General features: G+C 34.0%; 1 protein-coding gene across 2 annotated transcripts in view; it reads right to left on the reverse strand.

Moving 5' to 3' along the window:
- Positions 1 to 259: 259 nt before the first annotated feature.
- Positions 260 to 17685, reverse strand: part of Nedd4 (E3 ubiquitin-protein ligase Nedd4) — a 41508-nt gene continuing 24082 nt past the window's right edge. For both annotated transcript variants that reach the window (XM_045759436.2, XM_045759437.2), the window contains 12 exons: positions 12113 to 12203; positions 11808 to 11978; positions 10983 to 11107; positions 10533 to 10664; positions 10334 to 10431; positions 10008 to 10129; positions 9668 to 9774; positions 9035 to 9168; positions 7220 to 7328; positions 6847 to 6966; positions 6431 to 6600; positions 260 to 6189 (listed from right to left, as the gene is read on the reverse strand). In XM_045759436.2, coding sequence (XP_045615392.1) covers positions 6087 to 6189; positions 6431 to 6600; positions 6847 to 6966; positions 7220 to 7328; positions 9035 to 9168; positions 9668 to 9774; positions 10008 to 10129; positions 10334 to 10431; positions 10533 to 10664; positions 10983 to 11107; positions 11808 to 11978; positions 12113 to 12203 — 1482 coding nt within the window. In that variant the 3' untranslated portion in view covers positions 260 to 6086. The remainder of the gene's footprint in view (positions 6190 to 6430; positions 6601 to 6846; positions 6967 to 7219; positions 7329 to 9034; positions 9169 to 9667; positions 9775 to 10007; positions 10130 to 10333; positions 10432 to 10532; positions 10665 to 10982; positions 11108 to 11807; positions 11979 to 12112; positions 12204 to 17685) is intronic.

Below are 17685 nucleotides of genomic sequence, written 5' to 3' on the forward strand. Positions count from 1 at the left end.
TTGGTTGGGTAGAAATCTGAATAAGGAATCTTGATGGGAAATGGGACATGCACAAATGACCTTATTAGCAGGTGCAGAACTTTTGTCTGCAAGTTCTTTTGAGGTAATACCAATATGACAGGGTACCCAGCAAAGCTGGACTGTCTTAAATCTGTTAAAGCTGAGAAACAGCCACTTGACAAGCCAGAAAAGGGATGTCTCAGAGTAAACCTACACAGAACCCCTAATAAATTACTTAGCAAGGAATTGAAACTGATGGTAGGCATTCTTTTTTTTTTATATATTTATCATACAGATTTCCCAAGACCAAATATCAACATATATTGTACACATTAATCATAAAATTAATACAAGCAAACATCATGGAACAAACCAATGAAAACCTAGCTTCAGAATAATGTATAATCATGCCACATCAAAGTTCTTGAAAATACTTTAAATCAGCAACTTTCTTTGCCAAAGTACATAAATATTTGTTAAAAAATCAAATGCTCATACAATAAACAAATTGGGGCAATTAATTATGTCTTAATATACACACTATAGCTGAAAATTTCCCAAAACCCAGTGCTATCACTGCATAGAAAATGCAACACAATAGCATAAGCTATTATAATGGCTTGTTATTATTATTGTTATAATATTATAATAATAATATTATAACATTATTATAAGACTTTTAAACAAATTGACAGAGGCCTTTACCAAACTCCATCTTTTTTTTTAATTAAAAAACGTATAATTTTAAATTAAAGTTTCAGAGAATCAAAATCATTTCAAAAGTACATAAACCAGTGTATACATCTGGCTGTATCTCTTACTATAGATAAGTAGGACAAATTTGCTAAGCTGAAACAAAAAATATAACAATGCAGCTTTTGCTATATGGCTACCGTGATAACTTGAATAGCCATATTTTGAAGATGAAATCATGTCAGTGTACACAAAACGATAAATTTAGATCTTGAAATGCACATTAGTGACATTAGTTTGTAACTTAAACTTTAAGCTTATATGCTATCGGTCACTTTCATAACGTAAAGAACAACGTAGATAATACCAAAATTGCATTTGCTACTAAAATGATAGTTATTATACAGTACATATGATGGCTTACCAAATTATAAAATATGAGAAAACCCAAGGTGTTTCAATATGACAAGTGCTTCTTGTGTTATGTTTTATGAGATAGAAAGGAAATCCTATATTGTCTGAGGAACATTTGTCCTTCTTAACTTCAGTCAACAACAGCATATAATTTTGATAAAAATCCATACTCATACAATAGTAAAGGCTGTGACAATGGTTTCTTTTTCACCATTGATTATTTGCACCAAACTTGGGTACACTTGCTTTCAGCTTGACTACACACACTACATAGCCTTCCCGGTTTGGTGCCTTCTTTTGATACTTGACTACACACACCCCCCAAGCTTAGCTACACTCTAAATGCAGGGTTGCTTGGTGATTTTCTCCATTTCTGCCATAACCCTCACTACGTATCACCCATTCATATTTGACAGAATTGATTTTTCACGCATCTTCCCTTCTACTTCCTCACTTTCATGTGTTGGCCGAGGAATATGACATTCATAACCCAACCCAGACACAGTGTGTGATAGTATTCCTTTTCATGTGCTGTGGGTTGGGTTATTTGTTTCTGCCATGTTATTGTGACATTCTCTGCATCATGATTATTTTCACACACTATTGTTTATGAATGCCAATGTGGAAATTGCTTATTTTTATTGACAATCTCATCCTATAAAACTTTTAGACAAATGTTCCTAGGTTTCTTCAAGGGTCTCTTTAACACTTGAAAGCATTTGAAAGTCTGGGAAAAATTCTACATATAGCCACCCAACTTGGATGGGGAGTTACTAAAGAGATATCAATGTATCAAAAATATAACTAAAATAACCAAATCCAAGGCCATCTAGGTGAACTATTGAAAGAAAATTTATCTTAAATTTTGTTTAGTTTGGTAATAAATCTTAAGCTAAAACTAAAGGAAAGAGTTTGTAATTACTTCCCTGCTACAATATGGACAGAATCTTGTGGAATGTATTAGCTGGGAGACCATAATGTAATCATCATCAGCCTCACAGTGTGATAACTATGGAAATAGCTTCTATCCATTTCAACTACAATATGACACATGTTTGATCAGTGCAAATCCTTGTATTAAAATACTGACATGAATGCATCCTCTATTAAAAAACAAAAAACGAAAAACAAAACAGTAAACAGACAACTCCTTTATCTGATAGAAAATGAGCTGTTTGAACAAAGAAATTAATTATATCTATAATATACACGTTAAAGAAAAATAATTCCTAACACATATGACTAAAGCGTTCCTCCACAGCAGATGCATATGGATCTATGAAATGTCTTAAAAATCACATACGACAAATCCCTTTTAACAACAGCTTCTGGTTTTAGTTTCATAATGCAAGATGACAATGGTACTAGCATATAGAATTATTGACAATGTAAGGCCAACTTTTAATGTTTCTTATTTACACCCGAGAGCGTTGCAAACTCTACGGGTGAATACAACCAGCCACAATCATTAACTCTTAGGTGTCAACACCAAGTAACCCAACTACAAGCTAATATATTACATCTATTAAAATCCTTTATACATAAATGTGCATAAACACATTCATAATATATACAAACATGAGGGGAGAAGGGATAGGGAGCTGTTGTAAAAGTATTTTTTGTTGGCAAGATTAACTAGTGAAGGAAAAGGCTACCTCCAAAACATAGATACACCTGCCATAATTTAGCATTTGCAAACCAATAAAAGAAAGCTTTCCATAACATAATATTCTTATTCAATAAAGAAACCCTCAGTGTCACAGAGCACCCTCCCCCCTGATTATGGGGCCAGATTTACGATGTACAGGTTCGCAAGCACTTGCAAACCTGCACATCTTTTCTCAATCTTTGGCAGCTTTGTTTACAATTATTAAACAGTTAATGAGCTCCGAAGCACCAGGAGGCTGTTTATAACTATAACAACAGTTGATTGGGAAGTTTTCATGCTTGTAAATTGTTTAATAAATGTAACCAAAGCCATCAAAGATTGAGGAAGTAAGTACATGTTCGTAAGTACTTGCGTAACTGCTTTGTGAATCTGGCCTATGCACAGACAGTACATACCACAGAGCACCTCTTTGATCCTCCACAGCAATGCATCCCTAAAATAACCAAAAGTATTGTAATGTGGTCATTCTGACAATTGAAACTACTCTGTACACTACCTGAGACGTAGAAGCAAGCAGGGTTTACCAATTAGTGATTATGCAGTTTAAGATAACAATGGACACAGAAGATGTAAAAAGACAGAGAATACATTTTTTTAAAGGAATAGATGAATAATGAGAGGATAGAAGAGTAGGGGGGACTAGAAAATCAAGAAGTGAGTAAAACAAGTTTCCTTGTTATTGAGGAATTTATATAATATAGAAATTTCTCAATAATAAAATAAAATGCAATATAACAAGTTTATAACTTGGCTTCACTGCTTATGGTATATGGTTATAATAAACAGATAATTAAATGTCTCTCTATTACATATAGTGTACTTAAAATTTCATAACTAATGAGTTTTTGGGTTAAATATAGTTCGTTTGTTTTTGCAGCTTTCTTTTTTTCAACAACAAAGTTTAAAGTATTCCATAAAGATTCATTAAAAGAAATTACCATTACAAGAGAAATCCAGCTAATAAATTTAAATCAGAATGTGAGTGATTGATTATACTGTATATATGTATGTATATAATAATATATATATTTTAATTACACACATATACACACACATACACTTCACAAGGGAATCCATAATTTTGAACCATTTTACACACCCGGCTTCTGCTAGTTCCCCTTCTGCCATTAGTTACAAATGGCCATATCAATTATTTTTGTCTTTTTAAATTTAAAAATTAAAAACAGCATATTAATTTTCTTGCTAAAAAAAAAGAAGTAACAAATGTAAATAATTCTTCCTATAATATCCTCAATACTTTTCTGACTGAAAAGTTAGTACTGTACACCAAGGACATGCTTGTAAACCTGCTCGAATAATTTGTTAAAAGACATTAAGAAAACTTAATTGCTTTGTAATGTTAATTATTTTGGAATTGAAAAGAGCATTAAATTGAAAAATTTCAAATAAAAATTGTGAAGCTGCCAATATACAAGGGGGGGGGGGGAAATATGTTCCTTCAGAAGAGAAGCAAAACGGCTTTCTGCTTTTCTCCAAATGTATCCAACAATTGACAAAGTGTTATTGTTTAAATGTCAAGACCAAAATGCTTTATATAAACACAAGGTACTGTATTAGTATTACCTGAATAATAGTGGATATTGTAATGTTTGTTTACACTAGTTAACAAAGTTTTCATTGATACCTAATATTTACCATTTGAGAGAAATCTAATGATGTAAACATTATTTTATAGTTTGATTATTTTGACCATTAAAAGATGACAAAAAACACACAAACTGTCATAAATGTTACCTTGTTTCTTACAAAAAACTAAATACAGCTACACTTAATGTCTATTTTTTCCTAACAATAGTTATTCAATGAACTTAACTTAATGGAGAAATCTGAATATTCCATCCACATTTCTCAGGCAGCAATCTTTTCCTTTTGGTTGAAACCATGCAAAGCATCTGTGTCAATATATACAAATTACAGACACTTAAAACAAGAATTGGAATGAAGAGGAGAAGGAAAAAAAAAGCTAACAAAATCATGCAAAAATATAACAGCATCCATCTTTTCCATACACATTTATGGATCATTTGTAAAGCTTCATACATGGCTCTCCACTTTTAAATGGATAATCATAAAAATCTAAAACAGAAAAGCTGTGTAAAGAGAACAAAGAAGAAATCGTGTTTACTTGATTCGCAGAATACATTAATTTTAAGTGAGCTTGAGAACCCTCCATTCAAAGCATTGCATACAGAGGACTCTTGTTGCCCGGTGCACATGGAATTTTATATGCAGTTGTTTCATTTTTGCAGAAGTGTACATTCAATCAATGCTGAGCATGTGAACGTGGAGCATAAGAACATTCAAGTCCATATCAACACACACACACATAACACTCAAAACATTTTAGGTACGTGCACCTATAGTTATACCGACATGTTCACATATGCACACTCAAATGGATGCAACTATGCATTCACACACGGTTACATGCACAAACATATATAAATGCAAAAATAACACCCAAATATCTGTACTCATACATTCAAACTTTTCCATGCAACCCAGGCATGCACACACACACCTAAGTATATATACAATCACATATGCTCACCTCCTTACATATAAATCACTTACATATGAACAAACCAATTATACTAAAGGACATGTACAAGCTTATATAGCCATGCTCCCAACAGCTAAATATGACATTTATATCACAATATGTAAAGTTTTTCATTTTAACAAACAATGGGGCTAGTATATCACTGCCAAATTCATTTATAAAATATTGACTTACTGATACTCAGGTGTCAATAAAAAGCTATAATATGGTTACCTTATAAATATTTCCTTTTTCAATTAGATGCTGTGGTATGAATCACTAACCTTGTAACAAACAAGGAGGAATATCTAACCTACTATGTAACAAGAAAGAGAAGTAGATTAATCTTAAAGATGTTAAAAATGTGATCAAGAATTTGAATGAGAATTCTGGGTACATTGACAGTAAAAATTACTGTTTCTTTTTCCAAGATATTTGTTTGTTACCTCTCTTGAATTATGTTATATATAACTTAATTAGTTAATTTTCCTTAATCTCATCCTACAGTTGTAAGAAACATAATTTAGGACATATTAAAGCTTCAGTGGAAAGTTCAGCAGTTCCCTTTGTTGTAAAAGTAGATTTTTTCTGTCAAAGCAGATTTCTTCTATGCCAAAACAGTTACTAAAGCGTTTCACATTGCAATAATTATATATTACATTTTTTCTTTTTATCATGTTCTTTCACTGTATTTTATTTCACTTTTCTACTTAAACCACCATTTTTTGAGGATTCTACAAGATGCATTTAATCAACTCCTGCAAAACCCACAGTGCCCTCAATCGCCTTGATAAGCTTCTCGCGGAGTTCATGATATGACTGGTACGGAGGCAGATCCAGCCTATTAAAGCTGAAAATAAAGAGTTTCATCACCTACATTTACAAATGAAGCATTTACGACTTAAGTGCATGTTCCTAACATAACATTTACCTACATTTGGCAGACTCTGCAAATATCATATAGTAATTGTTTCAAATATAATATTTCCATTTGCAATTAAACCCTAAAATGCAAAAGTTCAAAATAATGTTGTCCCTAAAATATGAATTTATAATGTTGATTTTTAACACAATACTGTAATATGACTTACCATGTATGAGAACGAGGATAATTTTTAGTTTCTCCCCACATCTCTATAGTGAATAGCTGTGGTCCATTGCTGCCATACAGTTCCTTGAACCCATTCATGGGAACACGTGAAGTACCAGTAACAAACTGTAGCAGACGGGCTCTCATTTCATTTGTAAAAGATAGAACAACCTGAAGAAGAATAAAATAAGGGAGAGAATACAGTAGTCTTAAAAAAAGAAAAATTATATTTATAAAATCACATTCTTGAACTATTTAACTTTGTTACAAATCTAAAATACAGTAGCAATTATATAAAAAGAAATATACTACAGTATACAATAATGCAATTGTAACAAACTGCATCAGCATGTCAAAAACAAAGCGTCGTAGACAAAAGAATCAAAACCCCGAAATGTAAATTCACAAGGTACTTACCCGCCAGAACCACTGAATGACTATATGGTTAGGGTGGTACTCTCCCTTGTAGACTGTGTTCGCTCTCCAATCCTTGACATCAATCGAGACAATGCCACACATGAGCAGCTCTAGCTCATTCTGCCATAAACAGAAGTCACATTATAATCCAAATTTTGGCTTCAAAGAATCATAATACACAAACAGATCAGGGACTAGATTACACCTTCCGTCTTTTATTTAGTTAATTCTCTAGTTAACCACAAACATTACTCTAATTTATTTACTTAAGCCTTTAAGGATTTTCTGAATGTTTTCTCCTTAAATTTTGACATTTTATGGATTTTTCTTTTAAACTCACACTACAGGAAGCATAACCAAAATAACTACTGACCTCGTCAAAAATCTTAATGTGGGAGACTGGTACCACATCATTGAAGCCATCTCGGAAGGCTTCCATTTGATTATGGATACGTTGGACAAACCGCCAGTTAATAACTAGCCTGTAAACATAATTGTTGTTTAAATAACCTAAACACTGTCATGTGTCAGAACAAATGGTAGTTTAACTGAACTTGCACCCCACTGTAAGACCAGCCTTGTGACATCTAAGAAAAAAGCCTTTGCTGATGTGATTATTAAGGTTATTTGAGAATTACAGTACAGTACTTCAATAAAAGACAGCTGAGCTTGTGTAAAATATGCTAATAATTTTTATTAAGAAATGCAGCATCAGTATAAGTTCACCTTTCATTAAATTTCAACTTTCCATTAAAGACTTTTGAGAATGGGAAGCAAGAGAGAATATTATGTTATTATAGAAGTGATGCTGCAAACAATTTCTAATTAGTGTAAGGCAGCAAATATACAGACTGATAAAACTAAGAACTGCATCATCATAGTAGAAATACGTTTCATTAATAACACATGAAAGCACTAAAATATGTTTTTATATTATATATATATATATATATATATATATATATATATATATATATATATATATATATATATATATATATATATATATATATATATATATATATATATATATATATATATATATATATATATATATATATATATATATATATATATATATATATATATATATATATATATATATATATATATATATATATATATATATATATATATATATATATATATATATATATATATATATATATATATATATATATATATATATATATATATATATATATATATATATATATATATATATATATATATATATATATATATATATATATATATATATATATATATATATATATATATATATATATATATATATATATATATATATATATATATATATATATATATATATATATATATATATATTGGGACAGCATAGAACAGTGGTGTATGACCTCAGCTCACAACTGAGGGACCTGGGTTCAATCCCTGGGTTGGAGAGAAATGGTTGGGCACATTTCTTTAATCTGATGCATCTGTTCACCTAGCAGTCAAATAGGTACTCGAGTTAGGCAATTGTTGTGAGTCGCATCCTGGGGAAGGTCAGTAGTTAGCATAGGGAGACCCTGATAAGCCTACATATAGGTTTCCTGAGCCCAACAACAGGAATTAAATTCTGTCAAATTTTAATGATTTGAAACTTATTTTACCATTATCACAATATACAAATATTTATTGTAGACTCCTGTGTAAATGTGGGGTTGAATTCCTTGAGACCCTGAGTCAAACCAGACCACAAAGCACTTGGTTTAAGGTCTTCTGGGAAAAAATAGGAAGTGTTTCAGGATCAAAAATGTCCTTATATACACAAAATACCACTGTAATGCACTGACCTTCAAAAAGTTTAAACAGAAATATGCACTGCACATTTCAATGAATGAAATTTATTCTGGGAGTAACTGAATGCAATAGCACAGAAACACAAACATTATTATTTCCATTAGCTTTAAACAAAATTTAACAAAATATAAAATGTTACCTGTCATTCTTTAGATGTTATAAATACCTCCAAAGGGTACCTGGTCAACAGGGCTGTGATTCATTCGTCAGACTGCAAGCAGTGGTGTCTAACTGGCTGGTTGACCAGACCACCAACCAGGATGCCATTAATCCACAAAACCACCTCAAGACAAAGTAACCTACAGATCATATTTTTTTGGTAAGACGGAAAGAAAGGCTGCTGTCAGCACAATATAGTAACACTCACTCAATGTATTCATTCTTGTTCTCATTCGTGACAGGAATTTCTGCTCCATTTTCTTTAAGACTATGAGAAGAAGTTCTTCCAAAAGATTCTTCATCCACACTAAATGTTAAATCCAAGTCAGCTGGGTCATTTTCCTGGGAAAAGATGATACACTGATAAAATGGGCATATTGGCATCTAGGGCACACACACACACAACATAATGCACATTAAGGTTATTAAAAACATAACAAACGAATGAAGAACTAGAGCAAATTGTTGATCCAATGACACGTACAGTGTCTGGGGAAAATTTAATTTTGATCCCATCATATGTAAACCAGTTGTGCAAGGAAAAGCTGGAGTAATATACATCATTAGTGCTTGGGGAAAATACACCACTGTGTTACCACTACACCACCTAAGGACTGCATTATATATAATGCTGCAGTATGCAGTGCAGAATATATGGTGAATTAATGGGGGTGGGCATTTTTTATATCATTACTCCTTTTTCCAATTTTCTTCCCAATTGCTGATGGGTTGATGCATCATACCACTCATGGAAATGGGAAAGCGATAAAGATGATATATTTATAACAATTTTAATTTACCAAAACTATGGAAACTAGAATATCTGTTAACTACAACTCACCTGAATCCAGAGTAGAGAATTGTAGTATTCTGAGTCAACACTCTCCATATCCTTAAGTTCAATGGATTTGGATAACATCATCTTATAAAATGGTCGGATGAAGAAGGCTATAAAAATACGAGCGAGAAACATTAATACGAAGCGTTGATAGTTGTGCTTGAGGAGCCCAAGGATGTAGGTTCAATCCAATCATATGGCCTCAATATTTATATGTTGTTTCATTATGTTCTTATGATTTCATTTGTATGTAAGATACCAATTGAGTTCAGAATTTGATATAATTTCTTTAACCATGAGGATATTTGTGCTTGGCCAAGGACTAGACAAAGTTTCAACTCACCATCAAGCAGTTTTCCGTGGTAAACAGCCATGCCGGCCACACGACCGATAAATTTGAAATATCGCAAGTGTTCTTCATTGCACATTCCGGAATATGGGTTGATCTGCAGCGTGTAGTTGTCTCTGAATTGAGAAAGGCATTTTTTTATGTTTATAGCCATTAATTGTCCCTGTATAACCTTTGGTAAGATTCAAATAAAAGGATGATGATACGGCATAAAGATTACAGTATAAAGATGGATTATTTTTTTAGTACTGTAGATGCAAATTACTTTCAAACAATTTATAGCAAATTGTAGCAATTAAAACAAAGTCTTGCAAGCTTACGTGGCAGAATATTCGAAGAGACCATAATAGGGGTTAAACATTTCCTTCGACAGGAGGAAGAAGAATTCCCGAGCAACACCTCCATAATCCAAGCCGACCTAAGTGGAAATCACTACCATTATACACTGTTACAAACTAAGTGATACAGATATACTGAAAATATCATCACACATTATTACCAAAAAACATAGGTTCATACCTCTCCCTCAAACTCAATCCACAGCTTTGTTCGGAGGAGATCCACACGAGACACCTGGCTGATAATGGCAAATGAATCCTCCAGGATATTGTTTCGCTTCACCTTGATATCAAACTTGTTGGGAACATTTGCCTGTATGAGGTGTAAGCTGTTATTCCAAGGTGAATGATGAGCTTAAAAGCTAAAATAAATTATTAAAAGAAAGCTAATTCTACCTGATATGGTTTATTTTCCCCAAAGTGTCCATTCAACTTCATCATCATTGCCTAGACAGTCTCAAAAAGTTTTTGCCCACTTTAACCTTTATACATTATTTTACATGAATAACTGAAATGCCTTTTCTGGCACTTATCAAAACGTATAACTTCAACTCCTTATGTTTAGGCAAATACTGTACAAACTGTGTTGTGGTGTAACACAACACACACACAACAGCAGAAGAGCACTTACTGGCTTTGGAAGTCTGCTCTTGAAGTATTCATATTTCTGTTTGTAATCTCTAGAATAAGGTATGGCTTTGCCTGCAATGGCTGGATTGAGCAATCGTGGGTCTTCCCATGTTGTTGTGCGGTTCTCTATATGAAAAGGAATCATGATTATGCAGCTCCTTGTTTACTAAATGTGTCAAAAGTAGAATGACTTTTTTATTAATTTTATGTCATGTACAGTTATAAAATTTTGCATTTGTATATTTATAATTTTGAAGGAATTATTTTATAATCTAAAACACAAACAAAATTGACACTGTTATAAAATGCAATAAGTGAGATTAAATACCTACCTGGTATATCTTATTTTAATATAGCTTTTCATGTGATAATGTTATAGATCAAATGCAATTAAGCCCCTTGTTCTATGTAAAGATATCCGTAAATTTCACAAACTTGAACTTAAAATATTTTCTGAATTGCTAGAGCTTTATCCCTTTAAAAGGTAACACTACATATATTTTCATGCAAGTCGTATGTCAATTATTATTACATCTTTTTAAAAAAAAAAATATTTTTGTTGTATACTATTTACCATATTTTAAACATATGTGATCACACCCAATTCTCTCCCCAATTTATTTCAACATCAGCAAATCTTTCCTATATTCAATTTTACAACTTTGCATGGAATACTCTATTTTCTTCATTCTTTCTTTTACTGGAATGCATTCGGCACAAGCTTTACTTAACTTCCACACGAGAGACAGACGTACATCCACAGACTATGGCATATATTTAAATAACAGGTTGAAAAAACATCAAGTTGAAGACACTTTGTACTCACTGTGATCAATAAAGAATATACGACCATCAGTATGTACTCGCTGTTCCCAGCCTTCTGGTAGTGGTCCCAACTCATCTTCATGTCTCCAATTGTTTGTGTGGCGTTGATTGGGCGGAGAACTTGGCATGCCAGAACGTGGATCTATCCATGTTGTCTGTTTGTTGATATGATCTGTGAGACAAAGACAGATGTAACAGCTAATCAGTGATTAAACACACCAATATAGCTGCTTTGCAGTGCATTAACCCCTCCCCCCCAGTATCTACAGTGTATGAAATTCTTCAATAATACTTATCGTAACTCACCAATAAAGAACACACGTCCATTCGGAGCTACTTGGCTAGTCCATCCACGAGGCAGTGTTTCATCTGTCCCAGTTGGGGTTGGAGTTTGAGGCTGAGGGAAATTTAAATACAATTAGGTTGATAATTATTACGGTATTACAAGCCTCACAAAAACTAATTAACATTGTGGCATATAAAATATTTATACAACAGTGTTATCTACCCAAGGAATATTTATATATTATAATAGAGTATACCAACACATAGTATTTAATAGTGACAAAGGCCATATGTTTTCATTAATTACATACATACAAATATGGAGAGAAGGGAATGAGGAGGGAGAGAGAGAGAGAGAGAATGGGGAAGATGATACATAACAATACTGTAGTAATATAGTAATATACAGGATTTCAACTACAATGGAAATTGATGCACAGGAGTAGTCTGTTCTGGGAGTATGTCATTATTTTCAGCTGCACTAGAAAACAATGCAAGTCTTCCAATGGACCAAGCTTGTGCATTCAGTGGACTGGAAATCAGAAACTAAAAAAAATTCAACAAAAGTATATAAACATACATTTTTTATTTTTAAGTGATTATGACATAAAAGTACATACTGTATGTGCAAAAGTGTGCTCTATCTTTTGCATTAATAAAATATAATATCTGGTAAAAAGAGCAATATAATAAACAGGAAACTTTGGATGTAAAATATCCATTTGGAATAGTGTTTGGTGAACAAATGCTACTATTACTGTACTATTAATAATAATAATCACATTGAAAAAATCCGTAGGAGCCGTGATGAGGTTTCGAACCTATGTGGTGAGTGTTCCCATGCACACGCTCTAGCAACTAGACCACGACATGGTCTAGCCGCTAGAGCGTGTGTGCGTGTGGGAACACCCACCACATAGGTTCGAACTCTCATCACGGCTACTACGGCTTTTCTCATTGATGCAGTCACGTTAATGTGATTACTATGTGTGTAAGACTCATATTATTATAATAATGATAATATTTATAATATTGAGAAACTTACTACAATGCCACAGCGTTTGAATGAAGGTGAATGAAAGACCCAATATATTTGTAAGCATATTAAAAATGAAATGCTCAAGCACCTTGAGAAAGGATGAATAACTCCTTAGCATGCCTTACCAAAGTCACTCCCCAGGCTGACATACCACAACCACCGGCACCAAGAGTAAGAAATCCCTGGCTGTACAAACCTCCCAGTGACCTGGCACTTTGAAAAACCACATAAACCACACTCTTCCACAAAACATCCTCAAACCACTCCCAGATATTCAACACGGTGTACTACTGACATATCAAAGAAGACTTATGTTATCACATCCCAGATGTAAAAATCCAAAATACGACAACATAACATAACCCATCTTCAACTAACCTACCCCAACCTGATCTAACCTTATACACAATAACCCCATGTTACTTAAGGAGAACGGAGGGCTTGTGGGTGGGAGAGACGGGAGGGCATGTGGGAGAAGGGAGGGCTTGGGGGATGGGGAAGAAGGGAGGTTAATGTACTCTTACCTTACCATAATCTACCCTAACCTATCTGAATTGTGACAACTCCCAAACATACTTCGACTCACAAACTCAGTCTCTTGACTAAACCTCACACTTTTCATAAAATAGCAACACTTTGATACCACTATTAACACAACTCCTCATCTTTGCCATCCTGAATCCACTTCCACTCATATGTATATTTTTCTCATTATGCTCACACAAATGGAAGACATCAATAACTTTCAATCTCAGCGAAATTATGAAAATTGATGCGCCACTGTGAGTGTCGCATCTTACGACATCACCACTCATGCAGTCATCGGGAGGAAAAAACCTTCATGCAAACTGCACGTATTGTGAAGAAGGGTAGGTTACATCCAAAAATACCCTTACACATATATTGGGTCTTTCCTTTACCTTAACTAATATGAATAATAATAATCATGATAATAGAGTAATAATAATAGCTAAATATGTTTTTATTGCATGTAGGTGACCGACAAAAATATCCTGGGGCAGCATATTCCAGGATATGGATTGAGTGGCATGTCAGTACCAGAGGTACAATGATTCAAGGGTGATGCGATGGATTAAGGAGCATACAAAGTTAAGAGTATAATGAACACAGACTTGTAAGCAAGCAATTATCAAAAGAAAGCCCCAAGCCCAGAAAGTCATCAGTGTTACTGTAACAGAATATTCAAGAGCTCCAGGATATCATTCAGGAAGCCAGTATGAAAGCATAGAGATGAGTGATATAAAAAATGTCAGATTACCAAGGATTTTATCAAGGAACCACAGGCTGGTGAAATGACTATGGTAATGTGAGTCTGGTAATGGAGGATTGAAAGGGGGTAGTGGTAAGGATATTAATGGAATTTGGTAATGGTGTTAATGATGGTATAAGTACTGGTGATAATGGTGGCTTCCTATTAGTAACTAAAGGTCTAACTCTTAATACCTTCCCTACTAGCAATAGTGATGGTCTACTAGTAATAGGGTCTTTGTACTGGTGGTGAGGTAGGGATGGGAGGGAGAGAGAAGTAAAACCTAGGAAGGGTTCTCAGTGGGAGGGAGAAGGGAAAGGGGAAGGGAGGGGGTTCAGGATACCAGACATCAGTATTCTATCTTTCTAGACAATTTGACATCAGGTCACATACTTGGTCAAAAGATTAAAAATGAATATGGTTAATTATATAAACCTTTCTTTTATATTTGAAACTGAGATTACTAGAGTATTTCCTCACATCAGTGCCTGTGTGAAGATATTTTGGTGAAAAAAACAAGTTAATTTTAGAGATACGGTATTACTCAAAGTTCTCCTCAGGGGAACCATCGTTGCATCACCACATTAAAGTCTTGAATGTTTCAAGGTGATATGCAAAGGTATTCCCCAAATAGCACCAAACACTGAAAGTGTTGAAAAAACTAATAATTTTTTCACTAAACCATAAGGGATACCTTTAGAATACAATAATGGTGGAGATCTGGGTTGCATTACACACGTGCATCTGGGGGTGACAGTAGACCTTTATGGCTATAACTGGGCAAGGTAAGGGCAGACTGGCAAGTACTATACATATCAACCAAATAAAAGCACCTGGAAAAATAATGCTTCTCTTAATCGAGGACGGTGATGGGAAAGAATAGCCAAATCTCCTTTGCATGTGTTGCAACCGTTGGGTCGAGCCAGTGATTTGCTCATCCAATTATTACCAATTCTTTTAATTAATGGAGAGGTAATTGGACTTGGCTTAGGAGAGCTGCTTTGTGAAGGCTCTGGACTTAGCCACCATACTTCCTCCTCCTCTTCATCTGGGTGATGACGATGCTGGTTGGCTAGAGGCAAGCTTTCCAGTCGGTTCCCAGCATGATGGGCAAATGGAATTCTAAGATATCGTGTAGAAACGATATTCTGCTGTTGGCGAACAGACGCTGCATCTTCCTCATTGTTATCTCCAGGTAATGAAATTACAAACCACTCGTCTTCTGTACCACTAACATGAACACGACTAACTTCACCGGTATTTATATTGCCTATGATAGAATTTTGAACGCTACTGTTGGAGTCTGATCTTCCTTCTCTTTGATGTACATCGTCTGAGCTATCGGTGGTATTCCTAGCAACTCGACGCTGATCACGACGAAGCCGCCTTCTGGCTTCCCGCCTTTGACTTTGTGCTTCCTCCTCACGGTCAGCATATAAACTTCTGACTTCTGGATCGGGAAAAACAGCTTCAGTGAATATTGGTTTCTCCGACCCCAAACTTACTATAACTATTTCAATATTTTGCATCTTGTGGTTTTTTGTTCTATTTTTCACTCAACAGTTTATAATAATTCAATAACTTTAACATAAACTGAAAATAATTCCAGGAAACAGTGGAAAAATTCTGGTTCTTCACTGATCTACAAATTTCACGGGTTGTCAAGATAAGCCAACTGCTGCAATTTACAGGAAGTCAGAAATTCTGTGCTAACAATAATTTTGACAATGCTGTATAAGTTTTTGTTGTTCCAGTGGCAACCCTAAGAATAACTGAAGCAGATCCGTGTGACTAACCCCAGCACAGTAGGAAGCCATCTAACTGTCTACATACGTACACAGCTTTACATTGCATCACGTGTCATGCATGAGACTTCCTACCTCAGCATCTTACGTGTGCACATACGTCTGTATCATGGATGTTACACTAGTTCCCAGTTCAACATCTTCCATGTACCATGTACTGTAATATGCATTTTTCATTATTTTAATTTTTCATCGTTGTCTTTTTTTTTCACTAGCTTTTTAGTATAGCATCTTGCATATCTAAATAAAATTAAACTTAGAATAACATAAAATTAGTCCTGTGACTTTTATGTTTAGTAAAATGTTGTAATGTTCAAGGTAAAATGCTTCTTAACTTCAGGTAGCATCAATGTAATAGAGTACATAAATATTAATGTATTCATCATTATAAGACATGTTTCCTAAGATATTAAAGTCTATCACACATTATTCAAACCGTACATCTTCAAAAAGTGGACACTCGATTGTTTATCAAGAAAACTCACAGATACAATACATGTGTATATATTACAACCACACACTTAATACATCAATCTTTCTTTCACCACTCCACTATCACCAACACAAACCTCCCTACTACCTTCCACAACCATATGCACTGCAAGCAAAGAAACCAGCAAGAAAATAAATAAAAACAAAATCACATTAACACACATGCAAATCCACACTTCCTGCTTGCCTACATCTCGCTTCCTCCTCCTCACGAAACCCTCTTGCCCTTCATCACCACCTATTACTAAGATATAGTGTGTGTTTGCTAAGTTACCAAATCTAATTACATAATATACAATTACAGTACTAAGGAATTCACAAAGTACAAAATAATTGGGCAATTATGAGCAATGCTAACTATTTCTCAAAGTTTTAGGACATAGCTAAAACAAGAAGCTCTGCTGCAATTTAGAGGATTAGGAGGACAGAGCTTAGCTGTAATGCAAGAAGTGGATATAAATGAAATAACAAGAAGCCACAGTAGCAAGACAAGGAATAGGTAGAATGAGGCAGATGTGAAGGAAGTTGACTTGAGTTGAAATTTAATGCAATTAGGTTGTATGACAATGTCTTATACAAAGGTTCATGAATTGCTAATCAAGATACTCCATAGTAGGCCAGTTTAATTTATGAATGAGCATATTACAGCCAACAACGAAATACCTAAAACATTATGAGATGATGTTATTAGACAGAAAGTGCTTCATGAATCCTTGACAGAACAGGGTTTAAAAATATTTAAATCAAAGGCCTGAATCTAGTTGTTGAACCCTGGTTTAACTTCTATGTACAATAAGTATTTGTGAACTATTAAATATGTCCATATGAATGTCTTCATTTATGTATGTATGCAGATTTATGCTAACTGATTGCAGAAACTCTGGATGGAGTCCACTGACTAGTGAAAGAGGAGGAGACCGACCAACCAGAGCATGCACTTCCATCCATGTGATGTGCATGTATGGATTAACAGCAATGCAACAATGCC

Source organism: Procambarus clarkii, chromosome 83 (assembly GCF_040958095.1).
Source record: "Procambarus clarkii isolate CNS0578487 chromosome 83, FALCON_Pclarkii_2.0, whole genome shotgun sequence".
Lineage (NCBI taxonomy): Eukaryota > Metazoa > Arthropoda > Malacostraca > Decapoda > Cambaridae > Procambarus > Procambarus clarkii.